Source organism: Homalodisca vitripennis, chromosome 1 (genome assembly GCF_021130785.1).
Source record: "Homalodisca vitripennis isolate AUS2020 chromosome 1, UT_GWSS_2.1, whole genome shotgun sequence".
NCBI classification, from domain to species: domain Eukaryota; kingdom Metazoa; phylum Arthropoda; class Insecta; order Hemiptera; family Cicadellidae; genus Homalodisca; species Homalodisca vitripennis.
In genome coordinates, this window is record NC_060207.1 from 188,393,186 (window position 1) to 188,419,753 (window position 26,568).

At 36.1% G+C, this 26,568-nt stretch overlaps 1 protein-coding gene across 1 annotated transcript in view; it reads left to right on the forward strand.

Moving 5' to 3' along the window:
* Nucleotides 1-26,568, forward strand: part of LOC124352932 (homeobox protein BarH-like 2) — a 168,212-nt gene that overhangs the window by 64,471 nt on the left and 77,173 nt on the right. The window contains exon 2 of the mRNA XM_046802666.1: nucleotides 5,972-6,255. Within this exon, the coding sequence (XP_046658622.1) occupies nucleotides 5,972-6,255 (284 nt within the window). The remainder of the gene's footprint in view (nucleotides 1-5,971; nucleotides 6,256-26,568) is intronic.

Consider the following 26,568-nt stretch of genomic DNA (forward strand, 5'->3'; position numbering starts at 1 on the left):
AATTTATGAAATTAATAACCTTTGGAGGTAGAGAGGCTTTAGATAGTAATTATATACGTACACCTTGTAACATTCACATTCATCCTCCGTAATATCAATTATATATTATGGATAAGTTTGATAAGATCAAAAATATGTAAAAATATGAAACTAATTTTGATACTCGTAATTTCCAAAATCTCTCACACAACATTGAAACGAGGGATGCCGAGGCTTCTCAAGTCACTAAAGTGGTAATAAAAATAACTGATAAATTATAGTTTTACTGATATCGTAATGATATCAACCAGGTAACTTCTTGTAACTCAGTATTGTAGTAATTATTTGCGTTTTGAATCGCCAACTGAAGTCAAAAGCTCGCTTCCTTGCAACCAGAAAGCAACGGAGGAAAATCAAAAGGTCCCGACACTTAAGACGGCTAAACAAAAAATAACTGCCTCTGGCCATAAAAGCCCGCACGCCATTCGCCGCCACATTTACAGCCAGATCCCGAGCTCTTGGGTTAATAGAGGGTCTAATAGTCCCTAGGGCTGCTAAACTGGGCCGTTAAGAAATTTCCTCCATTTATTTCTGTCAAGAGTTTGGCCCGAGCGGTTAAACATGGGGAGAATTTCTGGTTTATCCGTTTCCAAGCCAGTGAAACGTTTCAACATTTATTTAGAACTTGAAAATGCTCAGAATTATCGAGAGTATTCTGTTTTCTATTTTTCAAATGTCAACTAATCCCATTAGTTAATAATGACTTGTGGAGTAGAGAAAACAGGAGCCATTTAAGAAATCGGTTCGAAAAATGTAAGCATCGGTCTGAAAGTGTTGACATTGATGTTTTTGAAATTCATATACTGTAGCATACCAATGTATGCTTTTCAAATTGTGTTCATCCACCTCGAAATCTACAATCGGATTGATAGACAGCAGAGAATATGGCTTATCGCAGGGAATCCTCCAAAAACTTGGACTTAGAACTACTAAGTACAATCTAGAGAAAATAGTATATTAACAAGTAACTATAGAAAGGAGCGTTGTTTAATTTCTTAGCTCCCGCCGAATAGGTTTCTCTTGATTGCCAAGATAGCGCTAAAGTGCTATTATATTGGTTGCGCTGGATTTCTCAAGTAGCTTTCTGCACGTTGCTAGAGTTCAGTCGTCAAATTGGATGACGCTAAATAGCATTGCTGTTTACATTATATGTATCTCCACTGTTGTAAAAGGTAATACGCCAAGAATCCCACTAGTTCAGTAAATCATCATTTGTGTATGTATCAAAAGATAAAAAGTCACTTAGTCACCAAGAAGTTGATTGCACGAGGCTGGATCGATGCCGCCATTCCTCTCGATTGTCACAAAATTCTTCTCCTGCGTCTTAAACATATTTAATTTCCCATTTACCTAAAATGTTATAGTGTTTAATAAAAAGCTGCTTCACTGTAAGAAATGATAATCTTTTACCATACGATTAGCAGGAGATGCATAATATGTTAGCAATGAATTTACGTTTACAAAGTAATCTTGCTACGTAGTAAAGTTACCATTTGAATTCTTATTTAAAAGTTGCTGTTTTGTATAGCGTGTTGGAGGAAAGGCAATGAAACCTAAAATTACAAAACTAAACGCCCTCAATAAGAAATTAGAATCTGGTAATAAAAATGTTAACGCCGTGCTGTAATTCAGATGTAATGAAGGAATGGATTCAATGGGTTTTGTCGAGAAAGAACAAAGCCCTGCACAGAAATAGGAGAGTAGTACATTTTTAACCGAAGCACAAGACGAGAATGATTGATCGCGTTCCAACAGACGGATTACCCGGGCCATAGAGAAGGCGCACGAATAATTAGACGCGGCGCTGTGCGAGAGAGGCGAGGCGAGGACGGGACCAGAGCGCAATAAGCGGCGACAGAGCCGCGATATATCAACATGGGGCGGAGAGCAGTGGGAGTGTCCGGAGCCAGCGCACGCTACCGATACACTCGCATGTGTGTCACTGCTACAATATTTCATCACGAGTTTAATGTTATTCAAACAACACGGAAGACCGTGGTGATAGCGATTGTTCTACGTAGTGTTTGAAAACATATCTGCAACTTGGAAAAGGCATCGGCATAATTCCACGAAAGCGTAGTACAACAAACATGCCAGACAATACGATACTTTGAAAATAGGTTTGCAAAATAAGGATTATTTGGAGGTAGATAGTACGCATTCAAGAATTTCATAATTTCGAATAAGGCAGTTAAGAATTACAAACTACCATATTTTGTATAAATTAGTTTGTTAGTATGCCACAACGTAATCTATTAATTTATAATTATATGAATGGAGTTGTTTGGGAGAATTCTAAGTGATGTATAAGATTTGATACTTCGTTCTGGATCATCTTTTACATATATATAGATTTTAAAATTAATACCAGTCCCATTTGTTTCGTTATGTCTTTGGGTAGAGTGTTAGTATGAAATCTATACCTCGATAAAGACCTATTTAAAATGACGTAACACAAATACAAAAGTAGGGTGTAAAAGGTTTTATTCGGAATAGGAAAGTTGAATTAGAACAATGATTTGTAAGTTCAAGGAAAGAAAACTTTTAAATTTACTCTTATTGAGAAATTGTGACAAATTTACTAGCCGAGGAGGAATATGTGAAAGGAAATTTTCTGAATCTGATAAGGAGAGGAGTGGAAGAATGACAATGAGGTTTCGGTCGAAATGAATGAAGTTTGGAAGAACAGAGGAGGAAAAAATAATTTAGAATTTAGAAGGTATTCATGGTTAAGTTAAAAATAGAAAAGTAAAGTTAAGCCGGATCATGGTAATTTCACAAAGAAGCGCGTTTCATTAAAATGACGTCGTGTAGCTTGTTGCGTGGCACCCGTGGAAGTGGAAGTGACAGAACAGTGTACGGTGACGAAGTGGGCAGTGCCGCGGCAAACGACTGCGGCAGTATGACTCAAACTGTTCTGTTCCCGCTAATGGACTGGGTTTCACTATCATGAGCAATCTCTGAGTGGATCTAGAAAGTCCGCTTGCAAACAGGTCAGGGCCTCAGGAATGAGAATTCCCTCAGGTCTCATCGCTGAATTAGACTACAGAAAAGTTAGTGGGATAGGCTTCAATCCTCAGAGAAGTGTTTAAAATCCAAATAGTCGTCCGTGGATTTGTTGATAATTATTTTTGGTCAGTGATGGTAATGGAGAACAAACGCCTTTCCGTAAACTATTGGAACATAACACGATAAATAAAACAGATTTTCAATTACTTACCCTTTGCAATTTCGAAAGTGAGTCATCTTGATTTAATAAAAATTAACATTACTCACAACGACTAACTTAGATAGGAATATCTGTCGAAGTTTAATACCGATACTAAGCAGATAATGTTTTACACGTGTTATAATTTAAAGAACCGTGAACTAAATTGAGATCTTTATTCAATTCGGATATCCATTTCTAAAGAGTTAGAGTTAGTAAATGTTACTCTGAATGTATTAGTTCTAAATTTATAAATTCTCATCTTAAGCGAGTTTTCCCCTGTCTGGACAGCCTGACATAAGTATCCACCAAACTCCCCAAATATAGCTTTAAAATATATAAACTACTTAGCAATACTCGCTTCTTACTGCTTTAACCGTTCCATACATACCACTTTCCATTACTGTCATCAGATCACATTCTAATTACGTATTAGATGATCGTAACTAATGAATCAATTAGCTAATCCGCTCGATCATAACCATGAGGCGAGCCATTTCCCTACCATCAATCCAAGACGTTAGTGGCCAGCGTGTCAAGTTAGTGGCCATACTAGCGTCATGTATCACGGTCTCACTCATTAACCTCGGTGCCTGGCATAAACAAAGGATCGTATATCGTGTCGGTACCGGGAACCTCGGCTCAGCATTATCGCCTCACCTTGCTGCCTGGCGCGCGCACCGCCACCGCCACCACAGCTCATATCGCCTTACATTACAGTAGCTGCGGCTCATGGCTCAACACTATTAATGACCTGCTCGTCTGTCCACAAATCTTATAACCTTTCTCAGTCTTCGTTAGCAGATTAATCCTTTTCCGGAACCTATTGCTATTACTCAATAAAGCACTAGAACCTTTTTATAATACGTATTGAAAAAATCCTTCTTCTGAAGACAAACGCAAATCGTCAAGAGCCCAACGATTGAAATTTTACCGTACTAAAGTTGATTAATAGTTTTTACGTTTTCTGCTTTTGCCATTTCATTTTTATAAATTCTTTTCTATAATTGTTGTGTTCCTTAGCCCTTCTTCACTTCACTCCTTCTCAGTAAGATATTTATTTCATCGTTTTACTTTATTACTGGCGTATCCACTTCTCTTCTGTAATTGGATCCCAGTGTTTTCATGCAATTCTTTAGAGATTTCGTATCCATAATTTACAAAACCATCTATTAGATCTTCTCGTTTGTATTCTTCACGTTTAAAAGTCATTTATACCACAATATACATTCAGACATACAGTTTTTGCATTCATTCAGTTCCATTTATACGTCAATTCTACCAACTTCCAACTTTGGTGTCAGTTATGTTAATGATCGGTTTCCCAGTTGTGTGCAATAAATTCCCAGACTTTATAAAATGCCTTTAATTCTAAAAGGAATTTGAAGCAAATTTTAACGCATTAGGCATTGAGACACTTTTGATGGAATCTGGCAATGTGTTGCTTAAATGATCACCAGCCTGTGAAGGCAATTACTCATAAGCTACCGTTCTGTGTCTCCCACTTCTGTAGCTGTCTCTGCCTCTGATCTCATACTCATGTACAGGTATGTCCCGGCCTCTTGTCATGGCACATTTCGACTTAGAGAACAGGCTTTTCCACACATCTGTACGGGACGAGACGGTAGCCAGTACTCCTTAACATCTTTCACACAACTCCTTCATCCCCCCACGCATGATTCACTGTTGCAGATGTCCTCGTGAAATTGTTTCTTATAATGTCGTTATCGTCCATTCACATCATTTAGTTTCAAATCCCTTCACATACTATGAGAAGCTGTGCACTTGAACAAAACAAGAAAAACAAATACACACAATGGGAAAGAAAATAAGACAAAATAATGGATTCATTGTTTAAATAGTACACCTCATGCTATTAAAGTTAAGCAAAGAAACGTTGAAGGTAAATTTAATCATAAAACAGCCGCAGCGAGCAAGCAGCTGTTGCATGCAGAGTTATTTTAGTCGGTATTTTAATATACGATGAAAGGAAAGCCGACAATTCTGTCGTGACGCTAAATCATCCCCAACACTCGCGATCGCACGAGGGGAGACTTGTAAAATACACCCCACCCAACCCCCTCTCCTCCCGCTCCATCACTTAACTTTTATTGCTCTTGGATTCAACCGTTTACACCCCGGTAATGCTCTTCCGCCCTCTAACCCTCGCATGTTTGTCGTGGTTTGTGAACTAACTGGCGCCTATTCACGGCGCCTATTACTCTTCATTTGATCAGGTAAATCTCTAAACACTGGTAATGATGTAAAGTTGTGTTTGCTTTACAAGTTTCATTCAATTGCAGAACACGTTAAATGTTTTGAAGTATACAACGTTCGGTAATATAAAAATAGCGGTAATTACCACGTTTACGTTAGAGGATTTCTATTTTAAAACTGGCATCACAGGCAAATCATTTTAAATACGAGAACTCTTCTTCATTGGAAGTCAGTTTTTGCGATTCCTGATTCCTGATTAACGTTTTCTCATTGCACAAAGTTCAAATGCCGAAACAGAATTAATTAAAACGTGATGTTTCTAATCCCAATTTAAATCAATAGAAGTCCAAATCTAAATCCAAAGATACTTGTATGTCCTTTGATATCCAATAAAGTGTATTGTAGGAAGTCACAAAGGAGGTTCCTGTGCTTTCATTCCGTAACAGTAGAAGCTGTTTTCTAAGATATCATATTCAGCGTAACTATAGAAACTGTCTCATTTTCCAGATGGAAGTCCGGCAAAGAAGAAGAGCAAGAAGGAGCCAGTGATTGGGAAGGCGAGTCCTCCAGTGCTGCCTCCCGTACCCACGACTCCGCTGGCCAGCCCGGGCCTGGGTGGTGCAGAGAGTGACGGTCATTCCTCGGACGGGGACCGCAAGCGCAAGAAGGCTCGCACCACCTTCACCGGCCGTCAGATCTTCGAGTTGGAGCGACAGTTCGAACTCAAGAAGTACCTGTCCTCCTCGGAGCGAGCCGACATGGCCAAACTGCTGGGTGTGACGGAAACTCAGGTCGGTATTACCCATTCGTTTATATCTTTTACATTTTCAGTTGGAATCCTCCAAAAATCCGAATAAGAAAAATATAATGCAGTGTTGCAATAATATTCATCACAGCACAAAACCAGTTTGGAAGCTATTTGACAATAGAATGGTGTCAACGTTATAAGACGTTGGACTTAGGTCTGAGCTACATAGTGCAGGTTCAAATCCTGTCTGTGACCTTAACACTTGTTTTAGTACTCTCGACCTTATCGACTCCTCCTATTATTCTGTTTGATACGATTCTCGCTCAGGCCAATGGTCTATGGTGACGAGTAAATAAGGCTTAAAAGGGGATCTGTCTCTCCTAAAATAAAAAAAATACTTGTATGTTTTATCTAGCTAAATGAATGTTTTAACCATTCCGCCTGTCTTTGAAACTGAAATTATAGCTAATTGTTATTCCATCGTAAATGATTTTCTCTGTTGGATATTAAAGAACTTTTAGTTATTGTTATGTGTACATAACTTTCAACAGTTTTAATTTTTTATCACCCGTAATGATCTACAATAAAGTTTTGAAAGTGGTATAATGGACTTACAAACTCACATCTTCGTAGAAAGTGATATTGCCTGCATTCTTCATGAATGGAGCTTGATGACGTAATCTGCGAACTTTAAGTGACCCGTGTCTAGAAATAGTGGATGAGACGAGAATGACTGAGCAGTGATCATGGAGTGACGGCGAGGAGGAGAGCCTGCCTGTTTGTGGCAGAAGGGTTGATCTGTGAGGGGATGATATATCGATTGTAACCGAGTATTGTGCAGCCTGTCTGTCGGAGCGATGGAGAGGGCTGTATCTGTATCATCATCCCTTCACCCTCGCCCTCACCCGCTCTGCCTCCCTTTGTCGGCCCATCATTCGATAGCGGCAGGTGGCTCACGATCGCTCCAAGAATTGAACAATTCGTCGGAGATAATTTCTCTATGGCCTGTCTCTTTCTTGCATCAGGAGTCGAGGGTGAATTTGATTGATCTGTCTTTAAGAATTCCCGAATGATCCATTTTTTTGTGGTTTACCCCTAATACAATACACTGTAAATTATTGGAGCATGTTATCATTTAACAAACACTAAATTCCAGGTGTACTCAGTACAGTTTAATAAATCATAAACATTGCGTCATATATTAAAATGGTAGCTGAAGTTTACAAAACTATGCAACATATGGATAATTTCACTGTCATAATTAAGCTGTCCTTGAGAAATTGTTTTCTAGTAACAGTTATTGTATAACTGAACGTGTTAAACCGTGTAATTGAACCGCTTGTAGCTAAAATAGTTTTGTTTCCGTCACGTTCAGTGTCTGCTTATCTTTTGTGTTAAATTCAAAGTAGTAACAAGGTTATCATTTGTACTGTAAGATACTTTTGAAACACTCCGTAGTCTGTTATAGGTAACAAAATATTGTTAACAGATCATTACATTAAACGATATACAGCCATGATCGTAATAATGTTGTTGTAACAAAGAGAAATAAATAATAAACTTTATGCATAAATACGAGCAAAATAACCTAATGTTGAAGTGATTATTATTACTTTTCAGTTTAATATAATTATTGTGTAGCAAAAAAATATAGTAAATTGGTAATGCTAATATATTTTCAGTTAGGGATTCAAATATTTTAGCAGTGAAGAGATTGATACAAAATTATAGATTACTGTCTCGTAGCGAGCTAGGAAGTAATAATATAACTGATCACTACAATGCACAAATCACCTGGCTATCATTACTCTCAACGAGCAGTGAGGAGATTGGTAAGAAACTATAGCTCAGTGTTTCACAGGGAGTAAGGAAGTAACAACGTAACTCGACACTATACTACACAAATCATCTGATTATCATTACTCAGAAGGAGCAGTGAAGAGATTGGTAAGAAACTATAGCTCACTGTTTCACAGGGAGCAAGGAAGTAACAACGTAACTCGACACTATACTGCACAAATCATCTGATTATCATTACTCACAACGAGCAGTGAAGAGATTGGTAAGAAACTATAGCTCACTGTTTCACAGGGAGCAAGGAAGTAAAACGTAACTCGACACTATAATGCACAAATAATCTGGTTATCATTACTCACAAGGAGCAGTGAAGAGATTGGTAAGAAACCTATAGCTCACTGTTTCACAGGGAGCGAGGAAGTAACAACGTAGCTCGACACTATACTGCACAAATCATCTGATTATCATTACTCACAACGAGCAGTGAAGAGATTGGTAAGAAACCTATAGCTCACTGTTTCACAGGGAGTAAGGAAGTAACGTAAAACTATAATGCACTAATCTGTATCATTACTCACAAATCAGCATCATCTGATTATCATTGCTCATAAGGAGCAGTGAAGAGATTGGTACGAAACTATAGCTCACTGTTTCACAGTGAGCAAGGAAGTAACAACGTAACTCGACACTATACTGCACAAATCATCTGATTATCATTACTCATAAGGAGCAGTGAAGAGATTGGTACGAAACTATAGCTCACTGTTTCACAGGGATCAAGGAAGTAACAACGTAACTCGACACTAAACTGCAAAAACCACCTGACTATCAATACTCCTAACGAGCAGTGAGAAGATTGGTAAGATTGGCAGCGAGCAAGGAAGTAACAATGTAACTCGACACTACACTGCGCGTCTACTCGTCTCAGGGAGTACAATCCTCCGGGAATATTTACTTAAGTTGCTTTCGGTTACTTTTATTACTTGCTTTGTTCTGTACGATCGTTGCATGTATTTGCTAGTTCATATATTTTTATTACTAAATATACGTAAACACGAAATGAGATGAAAATACATTATTTTAAAGGAATCTTGGGGTTTCGTTATGTTCTATGTTATCTCATATAGTTACTTTCTTTGTTACCCAATATGATTGGGAAAGTTGACAACTGGCAAAGTTAGGACCAAATGATTTTCTTAAATTTAACCTGCGTTTAAATCAAAATAAACAAAGTAAGTATTAAAATTTCTTTACTTAGCATTATATAAATATAAAAGCACAGTAGCTTATGCAACAACCTAGGAGTACGCCAAACCACTTGTGTAACTGGCTTTCCTTTGGTTGCTTGCCAATTTTCCAGTCTATCGTCCAGACAGACAATCATATAGGAAGGACATTTTAACATCCCTCAGTCAGACAAAAGAGCAATTGTTCTAGCCTACTGAGTGACGCCTATGGATGGACTTGTAGCATCATATAAATCATTGTCAGTTATGTAGAAATTGAAGTTTAATGAAAAGTTTAATATTAAGTTAGAGATAATATTTTCCTCGATACAACTTTCGTATAGGTACTACGTCACATGTTAAAATGTCGTATGATTGTACTCAGATTGCTTACAAATTTATTTACTCTGCGATTTTCTCGTAGCGACCATGGTAAACCGTAAGACCAATGTAAACATTTCAAGTCGAGAGTTAAGTTCTTTCTCGAAACAGCCAGACAGAAAAGAACTTTTTCCAGCCCCTTCGCTAACGCTCACCTAATTACTCACACATGTCAACAACATTCGGCAATGTCCTGGACGCCAGGACGAGCCGGCTGGCCCCGGTTATCTGCGCAATGTACGATTTCCCCAATATATTTATAAAACGGGAAAAGTTTTCAATAGATATGACGAATAGAGGCATACTAATTCTATGTGCTGTATGCCTACACATCTATGCCTACACTTAGAAACATTGTTGCAAGTTACGTATAGTAATTCTATGCTTATTTCTACAAAAGTACGATGCTGTTCACTCTAAGTGTGTGTACACGCCCTGTTGTTTGGTTTCAGCGTATTTTTATAGCCACCGGTGTACAAGAATCCACTGAGTCAAGTGTTATTTGTCCCACAGTGAATGTGAACGGAGGGGCTGTATGGGGGCGGATGTGTAGCACTACACAAGGCGCGAGGGTGAACCAGAATCGCAATAAAAGCTGTTTAGTCGAGGCCGAAGCGAGTCAGTTGTAGCGACTGCGGTTGCTATGGAGGAGGGTGGGCGGGGGATGTATTAAACTGAACTTATCCTGTTTCACCCCTGTCCCAGCCCCGACTGATTGTAAGAGTGATATTGTACAATTTGTCTGGCAGTTTTCCTTCCAGAATGTTATTCTTTCCAAGCGCGACAGTAATATTAACAGTGGAGTGCAGAGTCTGCGTGACACGTACCCAAGACTAGAATGTCAAAAAGATTTATTCTTTACTTCAATAGGTAATGTTCGTATAAAATAAATCGACAGTTTTTGGAAATATAGTTAGTTTACCAGTAGTCAGTGGCGTACCTAGAACTTGCCTTTGGAGGGAATGAATGCATTAAAAAGCACACCACACCGGTGGGTGTGGAATGAATGTAAATAAGTATAAATTGAAATAAATGAGATAGACCTAATTCAAATTCAAACATTTAACTGGTGTATTTAAAACAAATTGTTGTTAAACTAATATATTACAGATATTTAGAGAAATTGAGAGGGGGTGTTTTATCACCCTTACCCCCTTCCTTAATATTCAACTATGGAAATTGTACTTTTGTAAAAGTCATAAAAGTAGAGATGTAGTCTTTAACAATGACAGTAAAGGTCAGTCAGTGATTGGCGTGATTATAGGGAGAATATGTTTGCGGCAGGTCCATCTAACTGTATGCTATTATGTCGAGTTAGATGATTAATTGATAGTTAATATACTGTATAGAAGATGACTATGCGGCGGCTTGCCACATTCAAACGTCCGCGTCCGCTCAAACATTAGCGTTTTCCGTTAACGTTCAACTTAATGAAAATATCTTGAAGTGAAAAACAATCAAATGTCAAATAATGAATAGTCTCAAAAAATATTATACTTCTGAAGACGTGGCCTAGAGGAAGGTTAATGAATAACCAAGACAACCTGTATAGACATCCACCGAATAACAGTTTTGGAGAACTAGTTTTGTTGGTTTTGATATTGTGAATCGAACAAAATTATTTTACATGCGATCATATATTTTCACGAACTTTCCTTAAAACTTTCCATAAAACCTACCTCAAATTTCAAATATTCGTCAGTACATTGATGAAGTCAAATCCAATTAAATTTTAAATTATAAATAATAATTGAATGGCTTTGCCACTTTCGATGATGTGGACTGCGAGTTGATAATTAAAAATAGGAATTTCTTATTTGTTCCAAAAATAATTTTTTTTTTTTTATTTGCGTAATACAATGTAATTATGTCTGTATGTATGGTGACGAAGAGAAAATATTAAGAAAGCAGATCTTAATTCTTTGACAACAAATATTTTCCTCATTGAAAATTAATTGGAAATTTTAATTTTTGTATAATTGTAAAAACGTTAGTGTTACCGTATTAGATTGTAAAGTCTTTTTTTGCAAACTATATAACAAAATAAAGAGCAGTCGTGTGATATTACTTTACACCTCCATGCATTTAAGGATTGACTATTGATAAGAAAGTTCAACCTTAAAAGAATGACTAAAGAGAATTTAATCTGACTATTGAAACAGTGATAAAAACTAATAAATTAAGTTTATACAACACCGTATAATTGGTATAGATTTTCGTCCAACTCAATAATCTCTCAGACGTTCTTTGAAAAGTATTCATTGTAATTGATTTATAGGAGAGAGAGTGTTTACCACCAGCGTTGTATTGCTTCTTGGAACCTTTTCCCTTCCTTCTATTCATCGAATTCTCAATTTAGTAAAGGTATGACCATCAGTTCTTTATCAACCCTGTTAATAGATACTTTATTTTTTAAATTGATTCGGGTGAATGACAGTTTCCTTTTTACTGAGTAAACAATAATACAAACACTTTTGTAGATTTTATCGGAACAATGTACATTTCCGGATTCGAAGAATCCATCATCAGGTTTCTTTTTACTGTTTGTTAAAGACCATGGTTTACCCATGTCGGATATGTTACTGAATACATTTTTTCGTCCATACAACTACATCCCTCACGAGAAGAATAAATAATCCTTATAATTTCACACAGTAGTTTCAGCTTTAATTCCTTAAGAAGTAGTAATTTATGGTTAAAATACCCAGACTACAACAAGGTTTATGCAAAGATTATATAATGTAACTAGGATTTTGGAAAATTCATACGTGTTTTTAGGAATAATAAAACTTTTGCAGTAAAACAGTGGGGTTAAATAGGTAATAACAACATTTTGCTAAAAAAAGCCTTTAACATTTTTGAATGAATGTAATTTTCTTGTTAGGAGCAACCTATATGAAAGAAATTATTAATTTAAACGGTAAAATAAAATAAAATAAAAAATTGAACAGTCCCATAAAAATTGCTTATATTATACTTTTAACAGGTTAACGTTTCATTTAACTTTCTATGCTTTCTCTTAAGTATTGATTTTAATAAAATGTTACATTGTTTCTTCGTGACTTTTTTTTGTTTGGATATCTTGAAACGAACATTACTCCAGGCTCCAGGAGTCAAGTCTGTGATACCGTCAGATTCCATACGCTGTACTAAAAGGAAGGCGAACTGAAGCTAAACTCAACATTCACTTTGATTCAACCCTTCTCGCCACTGCTACGATAAGGCGAGTTTACACTATGTAGCGAAACCGGCTAAATGTTACATCTAGCACAAATTACTAATAGCAGAACGTGCTACAAGTAACATTTAGCAAATAGTTATATACCATTTACTACAAATAGAATATCTTAGTGCCACATATAACATGCTAAATCTAGCAGATTCTGTTACATTTAGCACAACTTCTGCTATCCATTCAGAGTCGGCAAAGATCAAAAGAGACCCGTGCTACATCTAACTTTTGCTAGATGTAGGAATTTTTACGCAGTATTTTCGTCTAGCATTTGCAACATGTACATTTTGTGTCAGTTAATCTTAAGCCAGGCTAGCGCAAACAACGTCCTTGGTTTGTGGACTGTTTTTTGTCTTGTTTTGGATTGTTTAGAAAAAAAGGTTGTGACGTTGTATGCGACAGGGACAGAATTATTAATTTCATTAACCTTTTTCGTAGGAATCCCCACTTGCTAAAAACCTTAAAGTCACGACTAACTTCTTGCGTACAGGAATGGTATCTCTGAATTTAGTGTCTTTTTTCCTACACATATGGAATTTGAGATCTCAATGAAGGTTCATTTCCATCATCATCAGCACCGATATCTTTCAGCAAGTCAGTCCCACTATACCCCACTTTTGCGGGAAGCGATGGTCTAATCCAAAACCTAGGTTCCCTCTTCTGATTGGCCAGTATCACAGTTATCACAGCCGCGAGCGCTTTTTCTCCGAGACATTTCCGATATTGGAAGCAGAGTTGTTATATCTAACACGTACCTTTCACAAAAATGCTATACATAGCAAATGTTACATAGCACGTTTTGCTACTAAGGTGCGTTTATGTGTACTAATAAACAGTTAAAAACAAGAGACCGACGGTACGGAATCCAGTACCTGTCGTGGTGGATTATGTAATGGCAACTTTACAGCTAATCAACGATCACTTGGCCCAGATGTTGCGGGTAGACAAAGGCCTGGTGCCGATTACCCGCATGTTACGGATACCCGTACAAGTACTGTACGTCACCCGCCACTGTTACTGCTGCCGGCTGTGCCGGTGCCGGCTTCAGTCGATATGCAGGTTACTGTGATTGCTCAACTAAATTTGTTCCATTCCAGCACTCCTTTGTCTAGAATTAACAAGGATGTCACAGAGTTACTAAATATCTATGGGAAAGTCAGTGTTTTTATGTTTCATTGCATAACACTGGGGCACCAGTAGGTTTAGTATTCACTTATTATTCTATTACATATATTATTATTTTTATTTTTTTGGCTATTGGAAGTTCTTCATGACTCTATGATATTGATACAAGGAAAATGATAGATGTACAGGTTTGAAGTTGTTGCACCTTAATTAGCAATCCTTCATACAAGTAACATTCGTATTGTATAAAAACACACATAATAATATTTGAAATAACTAATTAAATTCATGAAAATTGTATTATCAGCTAATTAGGTATTTCTTCGTATACGTAATACGTTTAAATTCCTAGTAGCTGGAGGTAAGAACAATCATTGTATTATTCACAATTACAACAATTTTTTTGCCTTACTACGCAAAACAATTTCTAGTATACCTGTATGTATTCTAAAATTATATATGTGCACTAAAAAAGTGCTACTAACCAAAAAAAGAAAAAAAAAACAGTTTTGAGGATATAGTTTTACATTGAATTTAAAAATAGGAACCGTTTTTTAAAGAAACACAACATGTTGCCTGCTGTTCCAAATCTAAATGTGACTTAATGTCAAAAGGCATAGGAGTTATTTCTATTTACAATATCAAGTATTATTATAAAACTAGTAAAAATACCTACATATCTACTCAATATGCTTGATTTCCATATTAGATATTTAAATTACAGTTGTTCCTAAACCAATTACTCGATTTAATTCTAAGTAAGTATGGTAGTTGTTAGGTACATTATTGTAGCGTTAATGTAATTCTAAGGTACTCTAGAGGCAACACAATTTCAGATTCCAAGAAAAATTCATCAACGTTTTATATGAAGTTTATTGTAGATTGAACATTATTTTTTATTTTGAATATTTATTTCAAAATGTTATAATTAAAATACTGATAAAGAAGTCGCCTTACACCGTGCATGAGAATTACGCTCACCAAGCCAGCATACAGGTTTTCTAGAGATAATACTTTGATCTTGGATATTCTAGTTGTTATCACTGTTGAGGTTTTAACCTCAAAGTAAATTTATTCGTTTCCGTCCATTTTAACTTTTAAATAACTATTGTATATCATTCTTTGCATCTCAGTATATTCGAAGAAAATTCAATATGTGTCAAACTTAGTATAAAAACTAGAATTTTTACTTTTTTAGATAAAACTTTGTGAAGCAAAGAAAATCAATTAATTATGAAGAACGAGTGACTCTCTTGAAGGCATTGAGTCGGCGACGATCTTTCTTGGTAATTTTCGTGTAGGAGAATGCAATCTTCAAAATTATTCGCTACTTCAAAATGTAGGCCTAGTCGTTCGTCAAGTTTAGATTTTCTATTTTAACCGTTTTTAAGTTATGATAGGGGTTTTGATCACCTTCCATTTATGCAGGACAAAGTGAGTAAGTAATCTTCTAAATTCTACTATCCCAGGTTTGTAAACAAGTTAGCATAAACATATAAATCCTGGCCTATTCCCACGATTCATTACGTTGTTATGCTCGCGGCTGTTTCTACTAATGCATTTCAATTTCTCACCTAGATCAATATCACCGTGTTGTCCGCCTGTCAGACGATCATAGACAATTACTTCCCAGCCTCCTCGAAGCCGGATTCATAGTTGTGTAATAAATGTTTACGTAACGACACGCTGTACAAGTTAAAAGTAGCACGGGTTGGGTACGATAAGCGGGTCTGGTTTTTTATATCGATATTGACAAACTGTATTACTTAATTATACCCTTCGATATAACTAACCGATACTAATTTTTGAACAATAACTAATTTGTATAAACTATAAACACTTTCATATAATACATGTATTTTATTTTATAGATAATAACAGACAGTCGAAAGCTCGTGGAGGATCATGAAACAGAAGTTACACAGCGGCATATCAGCTGATTTTATAAAGAATATGCTTTAATAACTTCTTGAAAACGGTTAATCATTGCTATACACGAGAAAACACATCAATAATTACGCATATTTCGTATATTTCCTGTTATACATTTTTTATGTTGTTATCGAGGCATTATTATTTATGAGTTTTTCCTATTTCCAGTTCTAATCGTTATTTTGTCGTTTTAGCTCATTTATCACTATGTGCATTATATTAGCTATTTTAATTTATTTAAAACATGATTGTGATTATGTCTATAGATTTGTTGATATGAATTATACACTCATATTCGATAAAGGAATTTTAAGTATCGATGATTGTACTAATCGATATAAAAAACCGGGTCCGCTTATCGTACTCTGCCCAGTAGCACAATGAGGTGTAGTTAATGAAAAGAAAGATCCTCACATTAATATGGGAGTTTGTACACTTGCTACACCTCTTTTTATGTATCCGGAGAGAGCGGTGATAACTACAGCTCAAGTCCACAGTAGTTAGTTGCTGAGCAAATTAAATTTCCGCAAACTCAGAGATGAAATGGCGCGTTTTATTACTTGTTAGAGCTTCGTTAATGCTCGCTCACTGAACAGACTCGCCAGTACGTGGGGCAGCTTGTAAAGTGCTGGCCTTTCTAATGGAATCTCAATTTTATCGGTTTTGTAATTTACAGAGGTGTTAGTTCTCTGTCCAGTGTATGGTAATACATCTATATTACTCGCACGTATCAAACATATTCTCGAGGTGGCGTGTGCGTGACCAAGGTCGCTGACCGCGCATTCAGACGGGAAAGAACACTATTTGAAGCATTTAGAGTTTTTGTGTCGGTTCCGGACCCGATGGATGCCGGAGGCCCGTGCCTTGGACAGGAATCCGGTTGGATTGTTTGACCGGGAAACGGTGGAACGCAGCCCCAAGATAATTACTCGGTTAATTGTTGCCTAAAATGTGGAACTCACAGAAAAGTGTGTGTTTGAAATAAAAATTGTTCATTTCAGTTCAGACGGTAATCGCATTTTGAAATCATAAATTAATAACTATTACTTTTACTATGACATTGTACTAATCCTACAGATGTACCAACTTAAGCAGAACGATAGACATTTAATTTTGTTTGTGCTTATCATATGAACAATTCAGTAAAATAAATACTAAGATCGGACTACAACTTGTTTTATATGATCACCATAACTTCATTTTAGCGACCAAGTAGTAATGGACTTAGATAAGCAGAACAGTTTTTTACATAGACGTATTTTTGATCAAAGATTCAACCAGTTTTCAAAAACGTATTTAAATATATTTACTAATCACAAATAAACTATTACATAAAAAACCCTTTAGGTATCTAGAATGTTTTTATTTCGTACAGCGGTTTTAGGTATTAAAACATTATTTTATGTACATATTTAATTAACTGAAAGTTCTTACGGTCTAGATATGCTTTTTTGGTATTTTAGTCCCATTCAAATAAGTTTATGTTGATACTCGTAGACTTCTACAGCAAGTGTTGCCTGTTACAAGTGTTAATTAGCACTACAAGTCTACCGAAACATGATTCAAACCCATGGAATACCTGATAATGGTTCTAGTTTATCTCACAAGAAATGTAGATTGTTTCCTAGAAGCAATAGTGAACTTCATAATTCCAGTTTTACTGTTATGCACCGTCACCCAAAAAAGGGGAAAGAGTGACTCAAACAATAATGAACTGTTATAAATTGTCCACTGATATTAACTCAGTTTTTGATTTCACTCAAATTTATGGGCTAATACATGACCAAGTGAGATAGTTTGTAGTCGTCGAATAAGAACAGTCCCAGATTTGTTGACTGATTACTCCACTTGGAATTAAGAAGAAGGTAAAGGTTCACAAAATATCATAACAATATAGAAATGACCATTACAACGGTTTGAAGAAAATGACTGTTTGCAACTAACAGAGATGAGCAGGATGCATTCTTACAAAGGCCAACTAGTTCTACCTAACATATAATTACCAGAAAGGTGATTGAATTTAATTTTAAACTCTCTTAACCACCGATACGTCTTATTGTTTTAAGGTCGTATCAATCTCTATAGATCAATACAAATACTGTTAAATTTGGAAGGAAAAAATCATTCCTTACCAGTACTCTGACAACTAACACAAAGAACTTCGTTGGGGAAATCAGAGGTAATGTTCTCCAAATCCTTCTTATTTATCTGAAGAAGTACCTGCAATACTGGACTATACATATCAACTGAATGATAATAATGACTCAACCTCGATTAAAAAGTGTTATGAGAAGTACTCGAACTGTTCGAGCATATCTTCCTCATACATTGTTCCGAATGGGCGAAGCACACGGAGGTCTCTTAAGATTTGAAGAGCTACAGGAGATCTATGACGTCGTGGTAATAAATGCTCAATATTGCAAAGTTTATCCCTGCAATGTAATTTTGGCCAATAAAACTTACAAGACCTTCTATTTTTTTAATTTTTATTTCAAGAGTTGAAATACAAATTTAAATTTGCTGCCAAATGAGTAATAATGTTCCAAAATGATATCTGGGAGTGGGCCTAGTGGTTCTAATGTGTTTTGAAATATGGCTTACGGAACTTAATAATCATTTAATGAAACTTAATAATTGACTTCACTCATTCTAGGCGTCGATTCACACGATACAGGTCAGCATTCTTGTTGGTTCAGCTCGACATCGTAAATGTAGTCGCAAAAAGGAAGAAAGAATGAATTCAAAGTATAAACCAAATCACGAGATTATCCATTTATCGAGACAACGTATTATTAAGACAGTGTGGTCTCGAAAGAAGGACATAACGTCAACTTGTATCCATCTAAATCTGACAAATAAATCACCATCAAAGGTAATTTACTTCACTATTTACAAATTTACTGTATAATGCATTTAAAATAGATGTATTGGACTTAAAGGCTAATTCATAATACGAAAAAATGTTAATTCTACGTACGCGCGAAATCCGACACGTAAACGGTTTGAACTTTGTATCAAGAGAGAAAATGTTACTGCGTAACAATTAGGTTATTATTTCGCTAAGTATTCAGTTCTAAGAACACCTGAGAAAAATAATACTAACCCGTAACGTGTAACTTAACTTTCTATACTACTTTCAATGAGCTGCAAGAGGAGAATTGTTATGTGCCGGTAATATACTGGGTTATACAGCCATAATTGTCACTTCAGTTTTTTATTGGAATATGTTTATGTTTTTGTTTTGAAAAATCTTGTACGTTTTGTTTTGTTATTATGTTGTTACTACTGGTAAATATTAACATCATACATTTATCACGAATAATTCAGGATCTGCATTTCCTTTCTTATGTTTCTACCTCCAACTGTGACATTCACCAAAGATAGATGAAGGTCGGTGGAATTATCTCCTGTCGCGAACTGGCAAGGAGAAATGGATGTGGAAGTTAACGCGGGTAGAGAGGGAGTCAGTAATTACGTGTATCGCAGCTCAAGATGTTTGCTTCAAGTGGCGGGGTTCATTTAGGCTTTGCACCCATCCCCAACCCCATCCACCACCCCCATCCCCTCAGACTCTAATTAAGTGCAAATTTAATAACGTCTCGCCTTGTCTGAGCTCTGCCTTCAGTTACAAGCGCAGCTGGCATCGCTTTGCTCTGGATTATTGCGGTCCTTGTTCTACCATCTGTTCAGAAAACATTTGTGAATTAATGGCACTTTACATTATACAGAACGAACGTTGTCAATGACGGAATTGTATTAGTAATCATTCTATAGCATGTTCAGTTTTGTTTTGTAACCAGGCTTACTGCAAGCAAAGGTTTGTCAGTCGACGTGTGTTTGTTCACTTGCGTATGTGTGCATCCCAGAATTATAGATAGCAGCCAAACAGACTGCGATTAAACTTTAAATTTTGTGCGATTGCCGCTCTTTAAACAAAGACACTCGCCGATTTTCAATGTCAAAATTGGATAAAACACTTCTTCTCATTGTTAAGAGTAATAACACTAATTTATCAATAAGCCTACGTTTCATAGTTGGAACTGTCTACAAGTAAGTTGCTATAAATGGCATGATATTAGGAAAACTATCTTTCGATTAAAAAAATAAGATTTGCAAAACACATAAAGTTGTATACATCAACCACGAAGTTTATGAAGTATCCATGTGTTCTTATTTGTTAAATTCAGTGTGGATGAATAAAAAATATTATTATAATCGCAAATCTTATTTTAAACTATGTTTTCGTATATTTATAACTGTTACCTATACTTTTTTAGTTAACAGATTCTATGATTTTTCGATGAATGATTTGAAAGGATGGTAGGATGTCGGACGTTTGTCATTGTTATATGTTACAAAAATTATAACACTACTATTTGCCCTCCTCTACAGTCGTTAAAAACCGTAATACATGACAAATATACTTCAACTAATGGATTGCCACTCAAAACCTCTTGCAGGTAAACCAACAGGCGAGAGCAATAAACTGAAGAGATGTTCCTATACAGAAGAAAGATCACAAATAGCATGTCGCACGCATCATCAAAAGTGGAAGACTTTCTCTTATAATACCTGGCAGGTAAACCAACAGGCGAGAGGAATAAACCGAAGAGATGTTCCTATACAGTTTAAGATCACAAACAGCATGTCGCACGCATCATCAAAAGTGGAAGACTTTCTCTTATAATACCTGGCAGGTAAACCAACAGGCGAGAGGAATAAACCGAAGAGATGTTCCTATACAGAAGAAAGATCACAAACAGCATGTCGCATGCATCATCAAAAGTGGAAGACTTTCTCTTATAATACCTGGCAGGTAAACCAACAGGCGAGAGGAATAAACCGAAGAGATGTTCCTATACAGAAGAAAGATCACAAACAGCATGTCGCACGCATCATCAAAAGTGGAAGACTTTCTCTTATAATACCTGGCAGGTAAACCAACAGGCGAGAGGAATAAACCGAAGAGATGTTCCTATACAGAAGAAAGATCACAAACAGCATGTCGCACGCATCATCAAAAGTGGAAGACTTTCTCTTATAATACCTGGCAGGTAAACCAACAGGCGAGAGGAATAAACCGAAGAGATGTTCCTATACAGAAGAAAGATCACAAACAGCATGTCGCATGCATCATCAAAAGTGGAAGACTGACGAGAAAATCAATGTCGGCACTTCTTGTGATATCGCAAAGCGTCATCTAAAACAAAAAGAACACAAAGCCGATGCAGGAAGAATCTGTTATCAATATGTTTCATTGCTTTGACACTAGCAGTATACTTACCTATTAGTAATAATCCTGAAAACGTTTTTGTAATATTAAACTACGGAGGACATCTAAAGGGTTCGTCCAAGATTTGAGAATATGACGTTATTAAAACCGTGGATAGGCTAAACTAGAGGTACTATTTCAAAGGATATCGGCACATTGTAGTTATTCTCCTTTTGAATTGTTGATTAACTCAGAAATTACACTAGATATAGTATTTGATTGTTGATAAAATGTACTATGACAGTGAGTTACGCTTGAGCTTCTACGACAACATCCATGTGTAGCCTACGAGTTGATTCTTTTATTCTTTCCGAATGACCTAACTTCGAATATTGAGGCTTTGGAAAAGATTAGAGACTCACTTGGATTGCTGTTGATTTTAGCAAAACATAAAATAATGTTTGCTTGAGCGGTTCCACCATTAACGTTGATTAACGACACTCTTGTTTATGATTTGCTTAAAGAGCCACCACTTTTCTAGCAGTGACTCTTTCCCTTTGGTGTAATCCATTAACTTCCTAGGGAAGGCGTACTTTTTCTCAAGGATTATGAGAAATTAATGTAGGCTTGCATTAAATAATGCAGGTCTTCACTTTGTTTAATAACAAAATAGGGTAAATCACATTACCCATGTTGATATTTATCTACCATTTCATAACGGCTGAAGTAGATTCCCAGTTCGTCCATTAAAATTTCTTATTGAGATCCATTACACGCATTTCTCTACGAAACTCTACCACGATAAGTTGGACAGCACAGTAATCACAGCATGATTCGCTAGGATAAGCTTAGCCAAGTGATGATTGCTACACACAACCTCAGCTCGTGGTGGTGTGGGCACTGTGTGAATGTGAACCGCCTCGCCTCTGAGGACCGAACACGAAGTCAACTGCGCAACACTCGCTCCGCACTCTCTCGCTATTCATATCGCGAATTGCATCTGATTCACTCTGACTGACATCTGCTTTTACTCCTCTGATCACATTTAGAGCACTCTAAGTGGTCTCGAGTGGTTAAAGAGCTATGCAACTCGCCAATTTAGACGCCTTTGAAGTTCACTGACCTTTAAGTACAAAGACTGCTTCTTTATGCCATTATAGTTGAGCTGTAAATCATATAACGTAACTGTTAGATTGTAATCACTTCTGTAATCACTATATATACACATTTTACCCGAGGGATATAATTTATTGTTTCTTTAATCGCTTTAAGTTAAGCGAAATAGTAAAACGAGCGTACGGATTTTCAAATTGTATGAAACTATTTAGCAACATCTATCCTACAGCTAACTATTAAAAAAGAACCCTTTTACTTTTTACAAAATAAACGGCAATTATAAGCCATTTTTTATGCCATTATCGTCGTGCTGTAAATTATATAACGTAACTTTTAGATTGTTATCACTTTTGTAATCACTATAAGTTATATACACATTTTACCCGAGGGATGTAATTTATTGTTTCTATAATCGCTTTAAGTTAAGTGAAATAGCAAAACGATCGGACGGATTTTCAAATCGTAGGAAATTTTTAGCAACATCAATCCTACAGTTGAATATTTAAAAAAATAACCCTTTCACCTTTGATGAAATGAATAGAAATTATAAGGTTCATTAAATATTTTCACTATTCAAAAACTGTATTTAGAATGGAAGAATATAAAAATAGAATTGTTATTATGTAATTATATGTTAAATAATAACTTCCTATTAAGAGACACATAATTGTAGTCTTACACTAACTCCTACATTTTTAATATTGGCATTTTTGTTTACACTAGAAAGCAAATAGTAAACTATTGATTGTTATGAAGTAAAAAACATGCAATTTTCAGTGTGTTATCTCAACTATTCTAGCAAGATAACAGGAAGTAAGTAAACAAAAACGAAAAAAAAACATTTTATGAGTATTGAACTGTAACAACTAAAGTAATACTCCCTCCTTAAAATCTAAGGTACTCGGACGATACTCTGATCCAGGTGGAACAGATCCTGTTTGTCCGTAATCGTGTACACAATAATACTCTCACGCCGCTTACTTTTCGTGGTACAGCATTACATAATTCTCTCTTTCCACTCGACCTCCATTAATTTATATAAACTAAATCCATAAACACGTGAAACATGTATTCTAAGTATATTAGTAAAAATACATAGGAGTAAAATATACAACCCAAATAAATTTAAAAAAATGAGGATATCACCTGACGACAAGAATTAGAGTTACATGTTGTCTCAATGATGGAACTATGGGTACATAAGAGAAGGAGCTGTGATTGACTTGATAGCAATAATATTTTCACCAACTTCGATTAATTTTACGAATGAAAATAATAATTTAGTTTGAGAAGTATATTTTAAGAAAAAATTAAGTTTTGAATTGCATTATACTATCACCTAACTACAGGTTTAGAGCTGGTGTACAAAAAGGTGTAGATTTTTGAAATTGTTCAATGATGGAGTGCACGAAAAATGCATGTCTCCTTTTTGTGGGAAGAGGGATGTATGCAAAAAAGTAGACTACGCCACAATAACTTACACTCGTATTTTACTAGAATTAAAAATTATATGGTTTGATATAGATTTAATAAGATGCTGAACTGAACTGCAGATGTGGGGTATGGGAATTAATCCATCTGTATTACGTGGGTGTTAAGAGGCATTGCTATTGGTTCAATGTCATTCTTGGCGTACTTTTCTTAATGCAACCCTCTTTTCCGCCTAATTCCATTTATTTAAGGTGTACAAACTAACTAATCAACAGTAATAGAGGTAAATTAATTAACGAAAGCTCGAAATCGGTTACTTATTTGCTACTCTATTATTCTTTGTTACTCAAATCCTAACCATTTAATGATAACTGAAGTATATTTCATAGGGGAAATATAAACTTCATTGCTTTCAATAGTAGTGCGAAATGATAATCCTGCTAGTTGTCCGTGACCATTATTCGTATTTCAGAAAATATAGCAAACTATGTACATACTTGAAAATTTCACTTTTAAAAATAGTATAAGTATTGTTAAAAAAAGCTATAAACGCTGCGTACTTTGGTAAAGTTTGTTATTTATTCTCAAAAGAAGTACCAGAAATAGCTGCCAGTTGTGTTGGCATGAATATCACAACCAAAGTGAGTGTAGGGGTACAATACAGTATAGGCGGCAACGCCGATGGCAAGAGCGTCAACCGGCAGGAAATTATCAATATTGCTCACCAACATCTTCCTTGCGCTCAGCTACTACCAGTTCCAAAAGCATACTATTCGGAACTTAAAATGTTCAGTGTTCCATGTGTTACTTTGTACGTGGATCAACTTTTCTGGGTTCACCTCCAGTAAATTTGCAGTTTTGACTGTACAGAATTTTTTTAGATGAAACTTACAATGTCAGCTTACCGTTATGACTGGTAAAGTCAAAAATTAAAAACTTGTCAAAAGTCTAGCCAATATTCCGTTGAAAAACTAAAATTCCTATTTGCATTAATTTCTATTCAGTAATAAAAAAAACATTACAAATATATTTTTTACTTTAACACATCAGAGTACATCCCTTAAATGAATTAGAAAACCGCATTAAATTCTTTTGGCAGTAATATATTTTAAATACAGTAACTTTAATGTTAAACGAAACTCTACTTTTCCTTATCCGGCTGAACATTAAAATGTAAATGTATGTATTTAGGTACATTACGTCTGAACTACCACATCTCGTAAATACCACGATATACGATATGACAAGATAGAAATACGTCACACCATGTATTGTTTAACAGGCTTCGCTGAAGTTCAAGTCTATAAGTCGGTTAGTTGTCAAGATAGACATAGAGATTACAATTAAATGTCCAGGGGGGGGCTTCGCTGACGCTCTTCCAATTAGGATATAGGCCTATGATTACTCAAAATTGCAAATGGAACGATAAGCCTGACAGGTTTTTTGGCTATATTTTTACGTCATTGGCTTTGTGGATTTATGTTTTTTGAACTCTTGTCGTGTGGAAACCAATGATTAGGTTTTTGGCATTAATAATTAAGAATGAAGTACCTTTGATTGTACTAGTTACATAGGAGATAATGGAATTGGTGGGATGAGGTTCGGAGGATTATTTTCAGTTAGTTTAGAGGTCCGACGCTAGGGTTGCAACATGTAGCTTCGATTCTTACTACGAGAGGTGTGGAAAGGCCTTTAGAACATGTATGAGCTGAGGTTGTACTAAATTGGCCATGGCTGTCAAGTTCAAAAGAAGCCTTACAACCCATATATAAACTAAGATTTGTTTTTGGTTTAAATGACCTACTTGGGATTCGTACTACCCAAAAACATCCATAAAGTATTTACGGAAATGAAATTGTATTCAGAAATAAACACCTGTTCTCTGTGGCGCTACAAATGCTGCAGGAAAGTTGAACACTCCAGTTTGACAACGGTGGTAGAATAGTGTTTGTAGCAGCCACTTAAGTGTAAATTACGCGAGATGAAGTGTTATCTCTGTAACCGGTAACCGGTTGGTAGCGAGACGACTACCGGTTTCAGCACGGCAGTAACGCCCGGCGCGCAGCGAGGTGCTCGTACATCAATATGGATGAGGGAACGACTCGTTTATGAACGACTCTAAATGATAAAATCAATCGCAGACTCGGACACACCTCTTGCCTGTCGTCGGGGCTCGCCCCACACTTCCCTAGTTAATATTCAATTATGGCTAATGGTGGTGGCGCCCGGGGGTATTTGTTATTGACGTATGTTCACTCTATCCCACAGTAATACTAACTTCACTCAGTAAAACTCTTGCCTCGAAGAACATTTACTTCATATTGAAGAGACGTATGATTTATACTACCTTGCTGTGTCCAACGGATTGAAGTACTATTAAAAAATACTTACAAATGTTGAGTTCAGCTTTAATTCATCTTCTCTTCCGGAAATCTGACGCTATCACAGACTTGACTCCTGGAATCTGAAGTCAACGTCCGTCTGAAGAGATTCAACAAGTCAGCGATGAAGAAGCTAGAAACGAACTTTTGGTATCGTTTCGACATCAAAGACACCCTGACTACAAAATCGAGTGTCATCTACTAGATGAATAGGTATTCTCATTGTTTCATTAGCTGCACAATTGAGGTACTGCGATATTTTTGACACGTTCCCAAAGCCAGTGGAGCAACCGAGTTTCTCTACACATAACGGTGGGGAGGGTTGATTGAATTAGAATGATGAGTTCAATTGTACTGAACTCATCATTCGCATTGAATCAACCCTTCCCACCATAGCTACGTTATGCGTAAAAATACTTATTTTACAATAAACTAAAAAGATGTTAGGTTCGGCACATATACCTCCCACATTTTCTTTGATAAAATAAACTTTGACTTGCGTAGTGGAAAGACAATATCAAGT